Here is a 15,277-nt window from a genome sequence, read left to right as displayed (position 1 = left end):
GTCCTCTGCCCAGACAACCCTCACTGTCTGCCGCTGCAGACTGTCCTCTGCCCAGACAACCCTCACTGTCTGCCGCTGCAGACCGTCCTCTGCCCAGACAACCCTCACTGTCTGCCGCTGCAGACTGTCCTCTACGCCCAGTGGCCGCCTGAGCCCTGGGCGCCGCCGGCCTGTTTTGGAGGCGGTGGCCACCGCGGGCGCCCGCTGCGCCACCCCGCGGCCATGCGCTCCGTTTGTTTGCTCCTGTGAGGTGACCTATGATGACGACACGCTGCGCGCGTCCATCTCAGATATGGTTTATTCATGGCGGTCGGCGTGGCTGGAGATACCTGAGGAGGTGGGCGGGGCGGTAACGCCTGGGATGGCGGAGACTGTGTCAGCGGCGCACGGCCGGACGCGGACACAGTCGCGGGCACGGACACGGACACGGGCACCATGGGCACGGGCACGGGCACGGGCACGGGCACGGGCACGGGAATGGGCACGGGTACGGGTACGGGTACGGGTACGGGCACGGACACGGACACGGACACGGACACGGGCACGGACACGGTAACGGACACAGGCACAGGTGCGGACACGAGTTACGGACACGGGCACGGATACGGATACGGACACAGACATTGACACTTGTGTTGGCGCATACGCAGGCGCAGGTACGATGCCAACGCGGGCACAGTCATATCACGGGCACACGCAACGATGTGGGACAAGAGACAGATGCAGAGGAGAAGGTCATAGGCGACACAGGCCTGGAAACGGACAAGCGTAAACACCGACGAGGACACACACTCAGACAAAGACGCGGACACAACATGGCGTCAAAACTGAATAGTGGCGAAGACAAGTCACGTCTGGGTAAATGATGAAAATGTGAGGCACAAATCTGGAAAATGCGGGCAAGGATAGCGTTTTCCATGATGCAGACGCAAGTCATTGCTTCCGGTGCGTCGACCCCAGGTCAGACACAACCACCACTGAATATGAGCGTCACGTGGTGTGGTCCTGGTCAGCAGTGTCGTGCGGTCCATGCCATTCGGGTCACGTGCCGGCACCGGTAATGAGGGCCGGCGTGGCCGCTCGGACCATTCCAGAAATTAATGGAACTGTCGCGCCGCTCGTCTTCCGTCTCTTCTCCCGAGGGATGTCGAAGCCAGCGGCGTGGCGGCGCGGACAGCGGGAGCAACGGACGCCGGCGCGCGGCAGCCGTCGGTCCTGTCCAGCTCCTGAGCCGGGGTACCCGTGCACCCGACCGTCAGCTCTTCCAGCCGCCGGGAAGCCCGTGTATCTGGCTTCTGCCGTCGGTCCTGTCCAGCTGACGGGGAGCCCATGTGCCTGACCTCTACCGTGGGCCCTGCCTGGCGACTGAGCCGGGGAACCCGTGTACCTGACCTCTACCGTGGCCCTGCCCAGCGGCCAGGGAACCCGTGCACCTGACCTCTGCCGTCGGCCCTGCCCAGCGGCCGGGGAAGCCGTGCACCTGACCTCTGCCGTCGACACTGCCCAGAGGCCGGGGAGCCCGTGTACCTGACCTCTGCCGTCGGCCCTACCCAGCGGCCGGGGAACCCGTGTACCTGACCTCTGCCGTCGGCCCTACCCAGCGGCCGGGGAACCCGTGTACCTGACCTCTGCCGTCGGCCCTACCCAGCGGCCGGGGAACCCGTGTACCTGACCTCTGCCGTCGGCCCTGCCCAGCGGCCGGGGAACCCGTGCACCTGACCTCTGCCGTCGGCCCCGCCCAGAGGCCGGGGAGCCCGTGTACCTGACCTCTGCCGTCGGCCCTGCCCAGCGGCCAGGGAACCCGTGCACCTGACCTTTGCCGTCGACACTGCCCAGCGGCCGGGAGCCCGTGTACCTGACCTCTGCCGTCGGCCCTACCCAGCGGCCGGGGAGCCCGTGTACATGACCTCTGCCGTCGGCCCTGCCCAGCGGCCAGGGAACCCGTGCACCTGACCTCTGCCGTCGGCCCCGCCCAGAGGCCGGGGAACCCGTGCACCTGACCTCTGCCGTCGGCCCCGCCCAGAGGCCGGGGAGCCGTGCACCTGACCTCTGCCGTCGGCCCTGCCCAGCGGCCAGGGAACCCGTGCACCTGACCTCTGCCGTCGGCCCTACCCAGCGGCCGGGGAACCCGTGCACCTGACCTCTGCCGTCGGCCCTGCCCAGCGGCCGGGGAGCCCGTGTACCTGACCTCTGCCGTCGGCCCCGCCCAGCGGCCAGGGAACCCGTGTACCTGACCTCTGCCGTCGGCCCCGCCCAGCGGCCGGGGAACCCGTGCACCTGACCTCTGCCGTCGGCCCTGCCCAGCGGCCGGAGCGCCGCCGCATGCCGGCGATGTGGCGATAGGCGGGCGCTCTCGACGCACAATACACCACATCCATCACGGCGCGGCCGGCAGCCGGGGCCGCCATCTCGGCAGAAACACGGACGCGGCACGCCACCGCCCTAATCGCGGCCCATTAGGCTTCTCTCCCCCGTCTCCCTACCCCGCCCCTGTTCCCACTGGTCCGGCGGTCAGCTGACCTGCGCGCGTGCGGCGCTTTCGGCGCGGTTGCGCCACGGAGCGGGTCGGGGCTGTTCTCATGGTTTACGAATCGGCGCCAGCAGCGAGCGGTCGGTGGGAACGGCGGTTGCTAGTCCTGCCACCGGACAATAGTTGACAAACATGTGGGCTGCCGCCAGCGTGAGGAAATGCCTGTCGCAAGTGACAATGGCCTCTGAGAAAAGGGCTGATTTGAGAAGCGTGGTCGTCACCTATAATTTGATTTGGAGATGGCCTAAGGGCCTGGCCCAAAAACAAGTTTAAAGGGTTTCGGAATCAGAACAAAGGGTTTGAATTTGAACATGATTCCCCATTGTTCTGGTCTTTGGCGAAAATCCACTCCGGCATGTACCACCGTTATCGACGCAGCCTTGTCAATCAGGCAGCTTTTCAGTGATTACGAGCGTCGGTGTAGCTCACTACCATCTATCTGGAGAAACGGGTCGGATGCTATGATGAGACAGACCGTTCGGGCAAAGAATAGAGTGTTTGGCTCTATGACATCTACAGCATATTCAAGCACGACTGCAATTCTCCGCCTCCACCAGCGATCGCTACCGTCGATTGAATGAAAGTGACCGCGCTTGCTCCTCAGCAGTGGATCATGCCCGTGGACTATCGTATTTAGCAGTTGCGGTTATGTATCCCTCCACAACGCCATCACTTTGTAGACTACCGGGGTTTTGGAATTGAGCAATCTGGTTGTGTTGCACACTCGTTAAGCTAACCACCTGATCCGGGGCCAAGGTGAACTCAGCTGTTGCCTGCACTGCATCATGTGGTTTGTCAAGGGAGTCCGGAACTTTATTGAGTCCAAACTGTTTTACACACACCACAGGGCTGTTTTTCAGCGGGGGGGGGGGGGGGAATCTGCTGTGGGACAGTTCTCCCAACCCTACGTTTCTTCAGCCTAGTATATTGGTATATACGACACTACATCTGATTACGTTTTGTGCAATACTGAGTACCTACTGTGCTATAAGAAGGCAGGGACCGATTCTTGTACCGCGTGAGCAATGGGACAGCTGAAACAACTGCTGTTTCTCGTAGTTGTGGAAGAGTCTGACAAGAAGACGCTCCTCGGCTTTGAAGTCTTTTTCAGGTTTTTAAAATCATGGATCGGTTGGTGGTTTAGCATTGCCATGGAAAGAAATTCGTGGCTAAATTTTTGGATGTCGTCACATCACACATTGTGCAGCCTTTTATTATTTTCTACATGCCCTATCTTGATTACAAAGCAGCCGTCTATAAATAACTACAGGCGTCATTATCTCATGTGCTCGCCCGGGAGCAGTAGGCCGGGATGGTCCATCCCTGTGAGAAACTTCATGGTGGGCGCTATGATATTGAACCAATTATAATGGTTCACTTCTCCCTCGTGCTGCATGCCCTACATGGCGGTTCACTTCTACCCTGACTTGCTCACTTCACCCCAGATATAGACATTTCATTTTTGATTATATGCCTCCTCAGTCTAGGCGATTGACATAAATTAAGAGAAAATCTCTTGGGAGAATTTAATTGTTTACCATTTCCCAAGGGCAATGTATTTGCTTGTCGCTTAATTAATGGTACCACGATAGGATGTTAAGCATAGGAGGTACGTGACCCATGTCTACCCGCTCTCTCCTAAAATCAAAGACACGGGTGTCGTCAATTCAATCATTCGGCTTAATCGTAGCATGGATTACTCAGTAAAATCGTAACACACCAATGGGAAATGTTTTAATATTTCTTCATGCTCTTGCTGGCTGTACTGACTTGTGGTGGTGATTCGCCTAGCCTAGGGCTCGTAGTTTCCATCGATGAGGCCGGAACACGGTGTTACAAAACACTTGTGTCACTTTCTAGGCTCAAATATCTCCCATTTACATCCTCGAGCACCGCCTACGTGAAGACAAACATCGAGTGGCTCAATCCACCCACTATTACTGGAGGTGGCCTTCAAATGCTCAGCTACAAACCCAGGCTGTGTGGACCCGTCCTGGCTGACCGAGCTGTCGCACGCTTGAATCGATCCAAACGAACGGCTTGTTAGAGCCACTTGCTACCTGCCTGCCTCTTCACTTTCAGCCCTCCTGAGCCGGAACGGCCAGCTACATTTCAAACCATGATGGCAGAAAACCACCATTCCTGTCCCGATAGTGTATTCATTGATGGCGGACATGTTAAAGCAAGTGATGTACGTGATTTGCATCTGCCTTGATAACCAGACAAGGGCAGGCCGAACCCGCTGGTTCAGTGGCCAGCTCCACTGCTCGGATTTCTGCGGCGCTGTGTAGAGGCACGGGAACGGGAAGTTAATCCTGGTCCTTCGTCCTTGTGTTTACAATACTAGTTTTAGACGCTCAGATAAACGTTTAAAAATGCACTCGACACCTCAATGTGCATCCTCACTTCCGCGTAATTGCCTAACGCATTGGTGTTTAGTTTGGTTTGGACTGTAACCCTTTTGGCGAATAATAACGGTCTCAGGGCTAAACATAAAAGAGATGAATAATGGTAGGGAAAAACTACATGCAACTGAGGGTCCATCTGCCGAGGCTTAGCCCTCACAGAGGCCTGTATTATGGTGTATGTGCTCGACACCCGATAACGTGAGGTTGGAGAGAGAAGAGTGGAAGACCTAACGCACCTAACGGTGCCGCGAATTATGAGCATTCCAGGACGCGGAGGTTAGCACGTGGCTCATCGCTGTACTCCTGCCCTATTCACCCGATGAAATGATGGCGTGACATGTGCATGAGTAGACCGGTACATCTGAATGCCGGCGAGCAAGTTCAATCCTCACCCAATTCAATTTAATTTTAGCAGTCCAAAGCCCAACGCCCATCGTTTCCCCACTCACCGCCTCACGCTGCCCTCTGTTGCAGTCGGCTGAAAGCTGAACTTCAGCAGCTGCGCCGCAAGGGTGCGCTGCGGGCGGGCCTGGAGAGCAGCCGCTCGTGTGCGCGCTGCCGGACGGAGCTGGGGCGCATCATCAACCGTGGCGCCGCCTGCCGGGCCTGCCGCATGCGCGTCTGCAAGCTGTGCCGCGAGTACACGGAGAGCGGCCGAGATTGGGTGTGCACCGTCTGCCACAAACACATGTGAGTGTTCCCGGCGCATCGGGGCCTGTTTGACATTGCCGGCGAAGTGATGTTGGGATGCGTTGATGTTCCTGGTCGGAAGTGCGTCACGGTCATCGCGGAACTCTGCGTTTGACGTAAAACATCAGACCTCTAATAGAATGCACTGCAGGCTACCCTGGCTGCAGCATTTTCGCGCGGTGTTGAAGGAGGCCGGGACAAGTACATCAGCGTCCGCGGCAACTCTTCGGTTTCTGAGGAAGGATGGCTCAGCGATGGCTTTAACAGGACACTGGCAGCACACAGACTCACTGGCGTTTATAGACATCCCCCCGTCCCGAAGAACATTGGAAACGGCAAGCGTTTTATCCCGGCCATTGCTGGTTATTTGCAGTAGCGGATCCAGGATGTCCCCAAGGCGAGGGTGATTGAACTTTTCGTGGCCATAAAATGGAATGGGCCCACACAACTTGAGAGGTGATGTATTTTTATCCTGTATATCCCAAGTATTTTTACCCCACAGTCTTGGTCGTGTGCAATTATGTGCTTGCAAGGGAGCAGCGAATTAATAAGTTTTGCGCGCTGTGATGTGTTGCTTTCATGCGTGTGGGGCAAGCCTTGCTTCCCAGAGACGCGATTTTTCAGAATCCTGATCAGTTTTGCTGCGCTCCTCATTTTCCTCGCATTTTGGACGTAGGAACGGTGAGAGGGGGGTGGGGCGCTCACTTTCAGAGAAATCGGAGCACTAACCCTATGGCGAAGCATGGAAACAATCAACTCAGCCCACGTACAGGTGCCAACAGAGAAGCAATGATCCTCACGACTCTCTGCTTGCCCCGTCCACGTCATTGGGTCCATGATTCTATTCGAACTTGGGGCCTTGTGGCTCCAGTATTGAATGAGCCCACGGTTTTGAACACACTAACGCGACAATGAGCGCAGATGCATGCGAGAGCCCAGCAGCTTGACAGCGCCTAACTGGTGTTAACGCTTCGCCGTTTAGCCACCTTTTTATGACAGCGGTCCGGCGCCTTGCTATTTGATAGCGCCCAACGTTCCTATGTTTTTGCTCCGGCTCCGCGAAGTGAAACGCACACCTCCATCAGCCTGTTCCCACGATTACGCCATTCAAAGCATTTCCTGATTCGGTAATTGGGCAAGCGCTTGACCCCTGTCGTGTCAATGTCACGGAGATCACGGCGAATCTGGGTCGGCTGCTCCGGCGCTCCCATGGCCGCCGTCCGCGCTCAGCTGACTTCTCCTCGTTAAGAGGTCGCGCCCCTGGCAGTGGCACCGAGCGGCCGCGTCACAGCCACATCGCTGGCAGCCGCCTGAGCAGCGCCGGCGCCATTGTGCGCCGTTCCGGCCGCTTCCCCGCTGATTGTGCCCGCCAATCGGGGCCAGGCGCGCTTTGTCCCCGTCCCGCCACCGTGTCGCCCGGGGAGCGTTCCAGCGGCGGGCGTCCGGCCGAGGCGCCGGTGTCAAGGCCCGCCGGGGGTCGGCGCCGCTGACCCGCCGAGGCTGCCGGCGGCCGTCCAGGTGCCCGCGCTGGCGCCCGCCGGCCGGCGACGCTCTGGAAGTGGTCGATGAAAGCCGACTCGGCGGCTATCATCGTACGCCGGTTCCCACGTTCATGAGGGTGTGGTCGGCGCCACCGCCGCTGCGGTAGCATCGATAGCGCGTGGCGTACGCTCTCGTCACCGCATGACTCCCAGGCTAGCTCGCATTGTGCATACGCGGGCACCGCATAGTGCCCACGCCCCTTACGCCCAATTGTCACCACTAACTCCCAGCGCGCATTCACAGTTCTGCTGCCGACCTAGAATTCTGTGGCAAACCTGATGTTCTGTGTCATGCCATAGCATTGAAGCAATGCTACCAAACGCACATGGCCTCACTTACAGATCTCGTTATAAATGTTTTTTTTTTTTTAAAGTTGACGTATTTAGCTTTAGACGTCTTGAGCAAGCGCCCGACTTTCAATAGTAATAGTGCCGTATATTTCTTACGATGGTGCTTGGTCGCATTGGTTTGTGGGCTCGTTGAGCCAGGCGAAGTGAAGACTTCCCGTGTGCACGGTACATCTTTTTTGAAGGTTGTGTTTAAAAGTAGCGTGATAAATTGTAAACGCATGGTGGTCCGAAAGCTTTGACCAATGAACTTGACATGTTATCGCAACGAGCTAAAAACCTGCTACTCCTTGCTCGCGCTAATGATAAAAACGTACCACGTGTGGTGAAAACGCCAAACTTTTGATTTTTAACTCGCATGCCCAATTTTGTGCCAGCCACATGCCTAGACCATGAACATCGAAATTCGGCTAAGAGCTTTTCCAGCTCTTTACAGCGGTAAAAGCCTGGCACGCAAGGTTAAGGCAGCGTGCTACAGGACAGTTTGTTTTTGTACAGCTTGAAAAGTGCATGGACAAAAGCCATGCCCGCTTCATGGCATGTATCACAATGGAATAATGGCCTTTAAGAATGTGAGATAATAGTTTGACGTTTCAAAAATGGTGAAAATGACATCATCGACAAACCAAGACCGGCTGGCCTCTGAGCGCGTTGGTCCCTGATATGGTTGATATATTGGGCAAGTGAGTCCGGTGAAACCACCAATCTGTGTGCGTGATCTAGCTGAACAGGACAGATTGACCGTTTGACTGAGATCATCATAAAGATAACTCATCAGCTGAATTGCCACAACGTTGCGCAAGATGGGTTCCCAAACCCCTTCACGCAAGAACGAGAAGGCACCTGACGTCAAGTTTCTTCTTCGTGAAAGATGAGCACCATGGCCACCGTGTTCTGGGATCTCTGGATAGTAAACCTCAATAGAGCCATTCGGGAAACAGATGCTGGTTGAACGTCTCCTGCATACTCCTCCACCAGGGTAACGACCGACCCCATGTGGCTATCATCCTCTGCAGGAAAGTCGCAAGGCTTGGATGAACCATTGAACCCCAGCCACCTTAAAGCCCCAACGTCATCGGACTTCCACCTGTCCTGTTCCCTGAAAAAAACACCCTCAGTTCAACGCATCACACCACTGCTTACCACTGCTAAACTGAGAACACAGTCAAATTCGCCGCGGCAAGCTGGCTGAGTGGTTCCAAAGTCGAACTTTTTCGGGCGGGATTTCCGCGTTATCCGGAGCGCTGGGAACATGGTGTCCGCATTGATCGTGGCTAGGTGAGAAAGTAGCGTGTGGTCAAACACGTCAAAAGAAATAATTGTGTAAGGTTGAACGTGTCATAAGAAGGTATGGCACCCCGTACTTTAGTTATTGAACAACCCACATGCATACCCACATATTCATGGCACTCAGAATTCCATTGACCAATATGTTAAGTTCCGGAAAGGTCCGGATCGGACCCTCCGGCTCGGTCCGTTTCCGGAGGTCCGATTATACATTTTTTAGATGTTTCCAACAGGAAGGATACGACCTCCATCGTAGTCTATACTTTAAAATAGCTGATAACAGATTTTAGATGTCATTAAGATGATCTATTCTTTGGTGGCAAGGAACGCAAATTGGGAACTTTGCTGGGCTGCACTGATAAGGGCAGAATGTTCGACCACACAGAAGCTGCATAATATCCTTCGTAAATAATCCGAATGACTCATTGCTTTCATAAATCAGTATCGATGGATGCCGATAGTACTGAGCCGACTACGAATCTGACCCAGCTCTGAAAGAGCTTTCTTTCTTTCAACGACCGCGAAGGCCGCAACCGTTTGGGTTCGGGGTTTTGATCCAAGCTACGCGTACGTCAGGTCCTTGAATGGAAAGAGAAATGCAAAACATGACACAATACAGCCCACCCGCTATGATGAGCACACGCCTGAGTTGCAAATCACTCCCACTCATGCAAATGGGGTTCCTGAATAATTCATCACCAAATAGCATGCATTCAAGCCGTATTTCCATGCATGGGATAAAAACTACGCAGCGTCCTTCTGAGACATTGATTCGTCGGGCAGGTCCAGCGTGCCGGAGTTTACCGCCGACGACCTCCAAACAGCCACGTGAGGGCGAAACATGCTGCCAATTGGACCAGTTAGACCTTGGTCACTGATTGTCCTGACTGTACGCCAGTGGCTGACCGGACTTTCCCAGTGGATTTTCTGGCTGTTCCAATGCACACCGTGCATCCGGCGTCAGCAAAGGCCGCCAGTCAGCTCCAGCGCCGGCACGACCAGCAGCGCAGCACGCCAGCACGCTTCCCCCAGCGCCGGGACCGACAGGACCAACAATCCAGCACGCCTCCCCCAGAGCTGGGGCTGACACAGTCGCCGGCCCATGGCTACTCGCTGTGCAGCGTTACGTGACACCTTATCGTCACCGCTGGGAACCACGCACCTCGCCCGCCTGGGAGTCACGCAGCTGCCCGATAATCGCGATACTACTTAGCGTCGCCTGCTCGGCGGCGGCGCTCACTGCCTCACCATGCCGCATCGCCTTCTGATCTGCGCGCTGGCCTGCGCGCTGGCCGGCCAGACGGCGGAGGCGCAGATGGTGGACCCGCCCCGCTCGCTGGGCGAGCTCCGCCTGAAGAACGCCGCCTTCGTCGAGGTATACTCGAGCCAGAAGGGCGACGGTGACGAGGTGGACCGGCAGACGCTGTACGTCAGCAGCTTCAACCCGGGGAACATCATCGGTGACGACCTCGTCTACTACCTGAGGGCGCCCGGCAGGCAGCTGGACACCGTGGCCGACTGGGACATGCAGGTGAACCGCGCCTGGCGGCAGGGTAGGAGCAGCTGGACAAGATAGCGCGGGGAAGGGTAGCAGCAGGGGAGGGCAGTAGGGCAGGGTAGCAGGGCAGGATAAGAAGGCAGGTTAGCAGCGGGGCAGGGCAGCAGGGCAAGGTAGCAGGGCAGGGTATCAACTGGCCTGGAGTTAGCATCGCCCAGGCTAGTAACGTTGCGACCGAATTAGGCTGGGCCTGGGCGCGACTGTGCAATGCGCCTATCTATTCTATCGTGTGGCGTGGTCTTCATGTCAAAGTCCTAACATCATGTTTAGTTTCACACCATTAATACAACGTTCCACGTGTTAAGTATCATTTTCTAACGAGGGATGGTCCATCTGTTTTCCCACGCTGGTAAGTGGTAACTGCGAGCAGCCACACAGACGCCATGCGTCGACTCTTCAGGTCCTGGACCACCAGGCCGACTGGACCAACGACATCTGCTACACGCCGTCGGAGGCGACCGGATTCGAGGGTGTGGTGGTCACGTCCGGTTTCCTGGTGCCGTTCAAGACCCACGGCCGGCTCCAGCTGTACAACACGGAGACGTCGCCGCCGTCCGGACCGTACCTCCTAAGCGCGCTGGACAAGCGCGACTGGGCCTACCACCGAGCGCTGTGGCACGACATGGACGCCGACGGCGACCTGGACCTGCTCACCGCCCGCTTCCACCAGTCGGCGCTCACGCACGTCACCACGTCCAGCCTCGCCTACCTGGAGAACAACGGCACGTCGCCGGCCGACTGGGCCCTCTGGCCGCAGCACGAGCTCGTGTCGGGCGGGCCGGATGTCGGCTTCCGGATGGTGCAGCTGCAGTCCGGCGGCCAGACGCACGACGTCCTGCTCGCTGGCGAGTTCTGGAACGAGCGCCTCACGCTCTACTGGACCGAGAGCGGCGACTGGTCGAAGCCCGGCGACATCCTCTCCAGGACCATCGACAACACCACCGGCCAGATCTTCGACGTGTTCTACAGCGACCTGAACGGCGACGGCGTGCCCGAGGTGTGGGCGTCGGCGTTTGACCTGGCCGCCAAGAACGGCTCGCTCTACACGTGGGCCGTGCCGGATGACTTCGCCACCGGCGAGTGGAGGCGCACCACGCTCGACACCAACTTCCACCCGAACTCGATGCTGTTCGGCGAGACGATGAGCCCGGGCAGCGCTGTGGCCTTCCACCCGAGCGAGACGGCGCGTGCCGCCGGCCGCAAGCCGCTCATCCTCCTCTCCGGCGACGACGACGGCAACCACTACATCCTGCAGCCGACCAGCCAGGCGGCCGACGACTGGACGTATGAGCGTCAGACGGTGGTCCAGACGGGGCAGACGACGGCCGGCCAGGTGACCGTGGCCGACCTCGACGCCGACGGCTACACCGAACTCATCCTGGCCGGCTACACCATAGGCAAGCTGTATGTGCTGACTTACGCGCCCGCCCCGGCTGCGTGAAGCAGAGGTCGCGACAGTACCGGTCGTGGGCTCGTGCCTGTTTTAGTTACTGATCTGCAACTTGAGCTGGAGTCGTCGCATGCTGTTGATATTGTGTCACCATGCACTATTTACAACCGTGTTGTTGAGTTTAATGAATATACCTGACATAACCGCGCCGGAAGTCTAAGCTGCTCAAATGTTGAGCCCCATTGCTTTTCGAAAATGTCCACCCATACTTTTATTTTACCAAACACCCGCCACCCAATCAGATTTCAAAACTCTTATGTAAGATAGAACGCGTGTCTGAGTACGGCCTCACTCACTTGTCCGTGGTTTGTGTGCTTGGGCTATCTGTCGCGGCTGTGAATGAGCCATGTGGTGCCAGCCGCTGCCACATGCAGTCTCCGGTGTTAGGCTGTGATGACGCGCAGTCTTCCTGGAACGCGGCGGCCCGCCGACCGCCGGCCGCCTTATATGCAGCTTCGGGGGTCCGCCGATGGCTATCTCCCGCTGTAATTCTTTGGCATGAGCTGGCGCGCATGCCAATCGGCAGGCGTGCTGTCGGCGGCCGCCGCCACTCTCATGAGCGGCGTGCACGAGCGAAACGACCGCTGAGAGCCGTTCGACGCCAGGCGTGCATGAGGTGTGCGGATCAGCGGGCGCTGCCTCTGAGATCAGCGGGCATTGCCCTCAGATTAGCGAGCAGTGCCCACAGATCAGCAGGCAGGGCCCCTCAGATCAGCGTAAAGGGCCCCAGGTCCACGGCGGGCAGGGACAACGAAGTCATATCCTGCACGGAACAGCGAAAATGGCCTCCCCTCTCACTCTCCCTCCCTCTCCCTTCTTCCGCTGGCTCTCCTCCGACGCATCCCTATGTTCGGCTCTCGGGCAAGTATTTGGCTTCAGCGCTATGTTCAGAACTCGAGCCACCTTATCAGCTGGTTGACCCGCACTTCCCTCAGCTGAGCCACTGTGGCACTCACTGAACGCTGACAGCTGTCCTACAATGATCCCGGCCACGGAGCCGAGTCGCGGACGCCGGACCATCGCGCCGGCCCGGGCCTCTCTGGTGGACGGTCGCGGTCGGCAGGCCGGTCACGGGACCACCTACTGCATCTGCCGCCCACCGTCTTCCCCCCACCACCGCCGCACCTCTGTGGCGCTGCCGAATACCGTAAACCCGCCGCGCTGGGGAGGCGATGGCGTCATCCGGCGACTATCGGTGCGAGCCGCTGCCGGCTCACTATCGGGACGGGCCGGACGAGTACTCGCTCGGCGGCGGCCGGTGGCGCGGCGGCGCGGCGGCGCGGCGGGCGCTCGATCCAGTCCGGCGCGGAGAGCGTCTTCAGGGTGCACGGGCGGGTATCTCCGGAGTGAGAGGTGACCACGGGCGCGCGCGGCACGGGCTGGCCGGTGCAGATCGCTGCTGTTCTCCGCCACCATGTGACCTTCGGCGAGACATGGGACTGTTTGCAGGTACGTGAGCGCGCGTATTCTGAGGAGACGAGCAGCTTGAAGTGAAAACGGACGACCCCATGCGCCCCCTGTCCAGCACGAAAGATTGCTCAAAAGGTCACGGAGGTCAGGTAGAAACCAGCCCCGCGCGTGGTCGCCCGTCGAGGGCTCGCACCGACTGAAGCTGGTTGTGACCTGTGCTGGAACTCCATGTGTACGAGAGCCAGGAGATGCGTCTCAGCGAAGCTGGAGTGGAGTAGACCATTTCCACATGTGTAGAGGTGAATATCCACCTGTTCACATTATTCGACGGTGGACAACCGTTTTGTGTTTGTGGGTACGCTCACCCTGCGCGTAAAGGTGGAAACAAGCCAAACATGTATAAGCATTTGACTCCCGTGGATATTTTTTTATTTTCCTTCGGTTTTCATCCTGACATTTACCTGAAGAGAACACCACATTATTCGATGACCAACTGAGCTTACGTACATCGGGTTTGCTTCATTACTTTGTCTTACCATGTATGAGCATGACGTTAGGCACTGGTAAACTTATAAAAGGAGCACTCCTCCCATGTATGTTCTTGCTGCTTGGAAAGCTCGCCATCCATCTTCACCACGGGGGTTAGCGCCAATCAAAACAAATTTCACCGACTGTCGCGTTAAACTCACCGTGTTGGAGCCGCCCATCCCAGTGTAAAGGAATCTGATTAGAGCGGGCCTTTTGTGGTTCGGGATTGTGAGCTGGAATCCTCTGGACACCCTGCTGAACAAATTATAATCTGGCGGCTTTCACTCCACTCTTAGGCCAGCCAGCAACGAACAAGCACGTCTCTCAGATACCAATCAGTTTTCTCCCAAGCTAATCATGTATCTTGGGAGAAACTGAGCCGCATCGGTCTCGTGCTGTATTACGATGCGTGTAGTTTTTCCAGGAATTAGGCCTGCTTGTAAAGTGGTGCTACAAGGACATTTCGCGACAACCCAAGCAGCGCATCACACCCCACCAAAAAATCTGAAAATAATATTTCAGTTAGACTTATGCCATGCCGTTAAACCGCCTGCGCGAATAATAAAGCCCTCTGAGCAACGGTCACCGAGTTATAGCTCCTGGCATAGCCCTGGGATCACACCGCGGGTCTGCCTTGAGTAGTCTACAACCTTGACCCACTTACCCGAGTCGATACCAATAACACATTGGTAAGCTCAGCATGATGCATGCAACCCTTTCCGAATTTGAAATTGCCACTTTTTAACTTTTTGATGTTATGGTCTCGTGGTTTTTCGTACTTGATCAATTTTGACATGTGACACATCCAAGGTTTTGTTTCTACCTCAAAGCCAATTACGTAAGCTGTTAAGCGCAGCTGAGAGTTTTCGGGTTTTCTGGTCCCCAAAGATTATAATCACTCATTTTTACCGTGATGAGACCGATCCTCCGTTCACTGTCTATTGGAAATTCATGGACGAGCATGGTTGCCAGGCCCACGGGAGGAAACCTGTGGTACTGCTCCGGTCACTTTATTGTGACAGCCCAGGCGAACCAAGACTGAGCTCGGCTGCTCCCCGCTTCCTTGTCGCCTTCAAATGAATGAACTTTACAACGCTAACGACTTTTGTCCCGAGAAAAACTTGGTAAGAGAAAGGCCGCTTACAATTCTCCTGGCCCATCGTGGCGCCCTTTGCGCTGTCTACCAATACACGCATTTTTCCATGCAAGATGGCAAAGACATTCCATTAACAGGAACACCCCGAAAGTCCTCGTTACGGCCACATTCTTAAGCTTGTTCTTGTTGTGACATGCTGCTGCATGGCCATAAGTGAAATGATCTGCTTTCCTCCTGCCACGCGCTTAGCCTAAGCCTCCGGCACCAGTCGCTGAAGAGAAACGGGAACCATAACGGTCTGTGCTTTACTGCAACCAAAGATACAGCAGTCGCTCTGAGCTAGTGACCCCGCTGACCTTTCTCTAAGCTGACAATCCCGCTGTTCCCTCTCACTCCCACCAATCTACAACAAATGGGTGCGTGGTACACTG

At 56.8% G+C, this 15,277-nt stretch overlaps 1 protein-coding gene across 1 annotated transcript; it reads left to right on the top strand.

Annotated features, from left to right (window-relative positions):
• Positions 1-9,752: 9,752 nt before the first annotated feature.
• On the top strand, positions 9,753-11,953 carry LOC119099910 (uncharacterized). The gene is made up of 2 exons (XM_037223004.1): positions 9,753-10,335; positions 10,763-11,953. The coding sequence occupies exons 1-2, from the start codon at positions 10,054-10,056 to the stop codon at positions 11,801-11,803; spliced, it is 1,323 nt and encodes a 440-aa protein (XP_037078899.1). The 5' UTR covers positions 9,753-10,053; the 3' UTR covers positions 11,804-11,953.
• Positions 11,954-15,277: the final 3,324 nt, after the last annotated feature.

Source organism: Pollicipes pollicipes, unplaced genomic scaffold (genome assembly GCF_011947565.3).
Source record: "Pollicipes pollicipes isolate AB1234 unplaced genomic scaffold, Ppol_2.1 Scaffold_4881;HRSCAF=5763_pilon_pilon_pilon, whole genome shotgun sequence".
NCBI classification, from domain to species: domain Eukaryota; kingdom Metazoa; phylum Arthropoda; class Thecostraca; order Pollicipedomorpha; family Pollicipedidae; genus Pollicipes; species Pollicipes pollicipes.
This window is presented reverse-complemented; position numbering and strand designations above follow the sequence as displayed.

Excerpts from the sequence above, each read along its gene's own strand:
- LOC119099910 (XM_037223004.1), top strand. The coding sequence starts at position 10,054 with ATGCCGCATCGCCTTCTGATCTGCGCGCTGGCCTGCGCGCTGGCCGGC. Across the intron at positions 10,336-10,762 it reads TGGCCGACTGGGACATGCAG|GTCCTGGACCACCAGGCCGA; the intron begins GTGAACCGCGCC and ends TCGACTCTTCAG.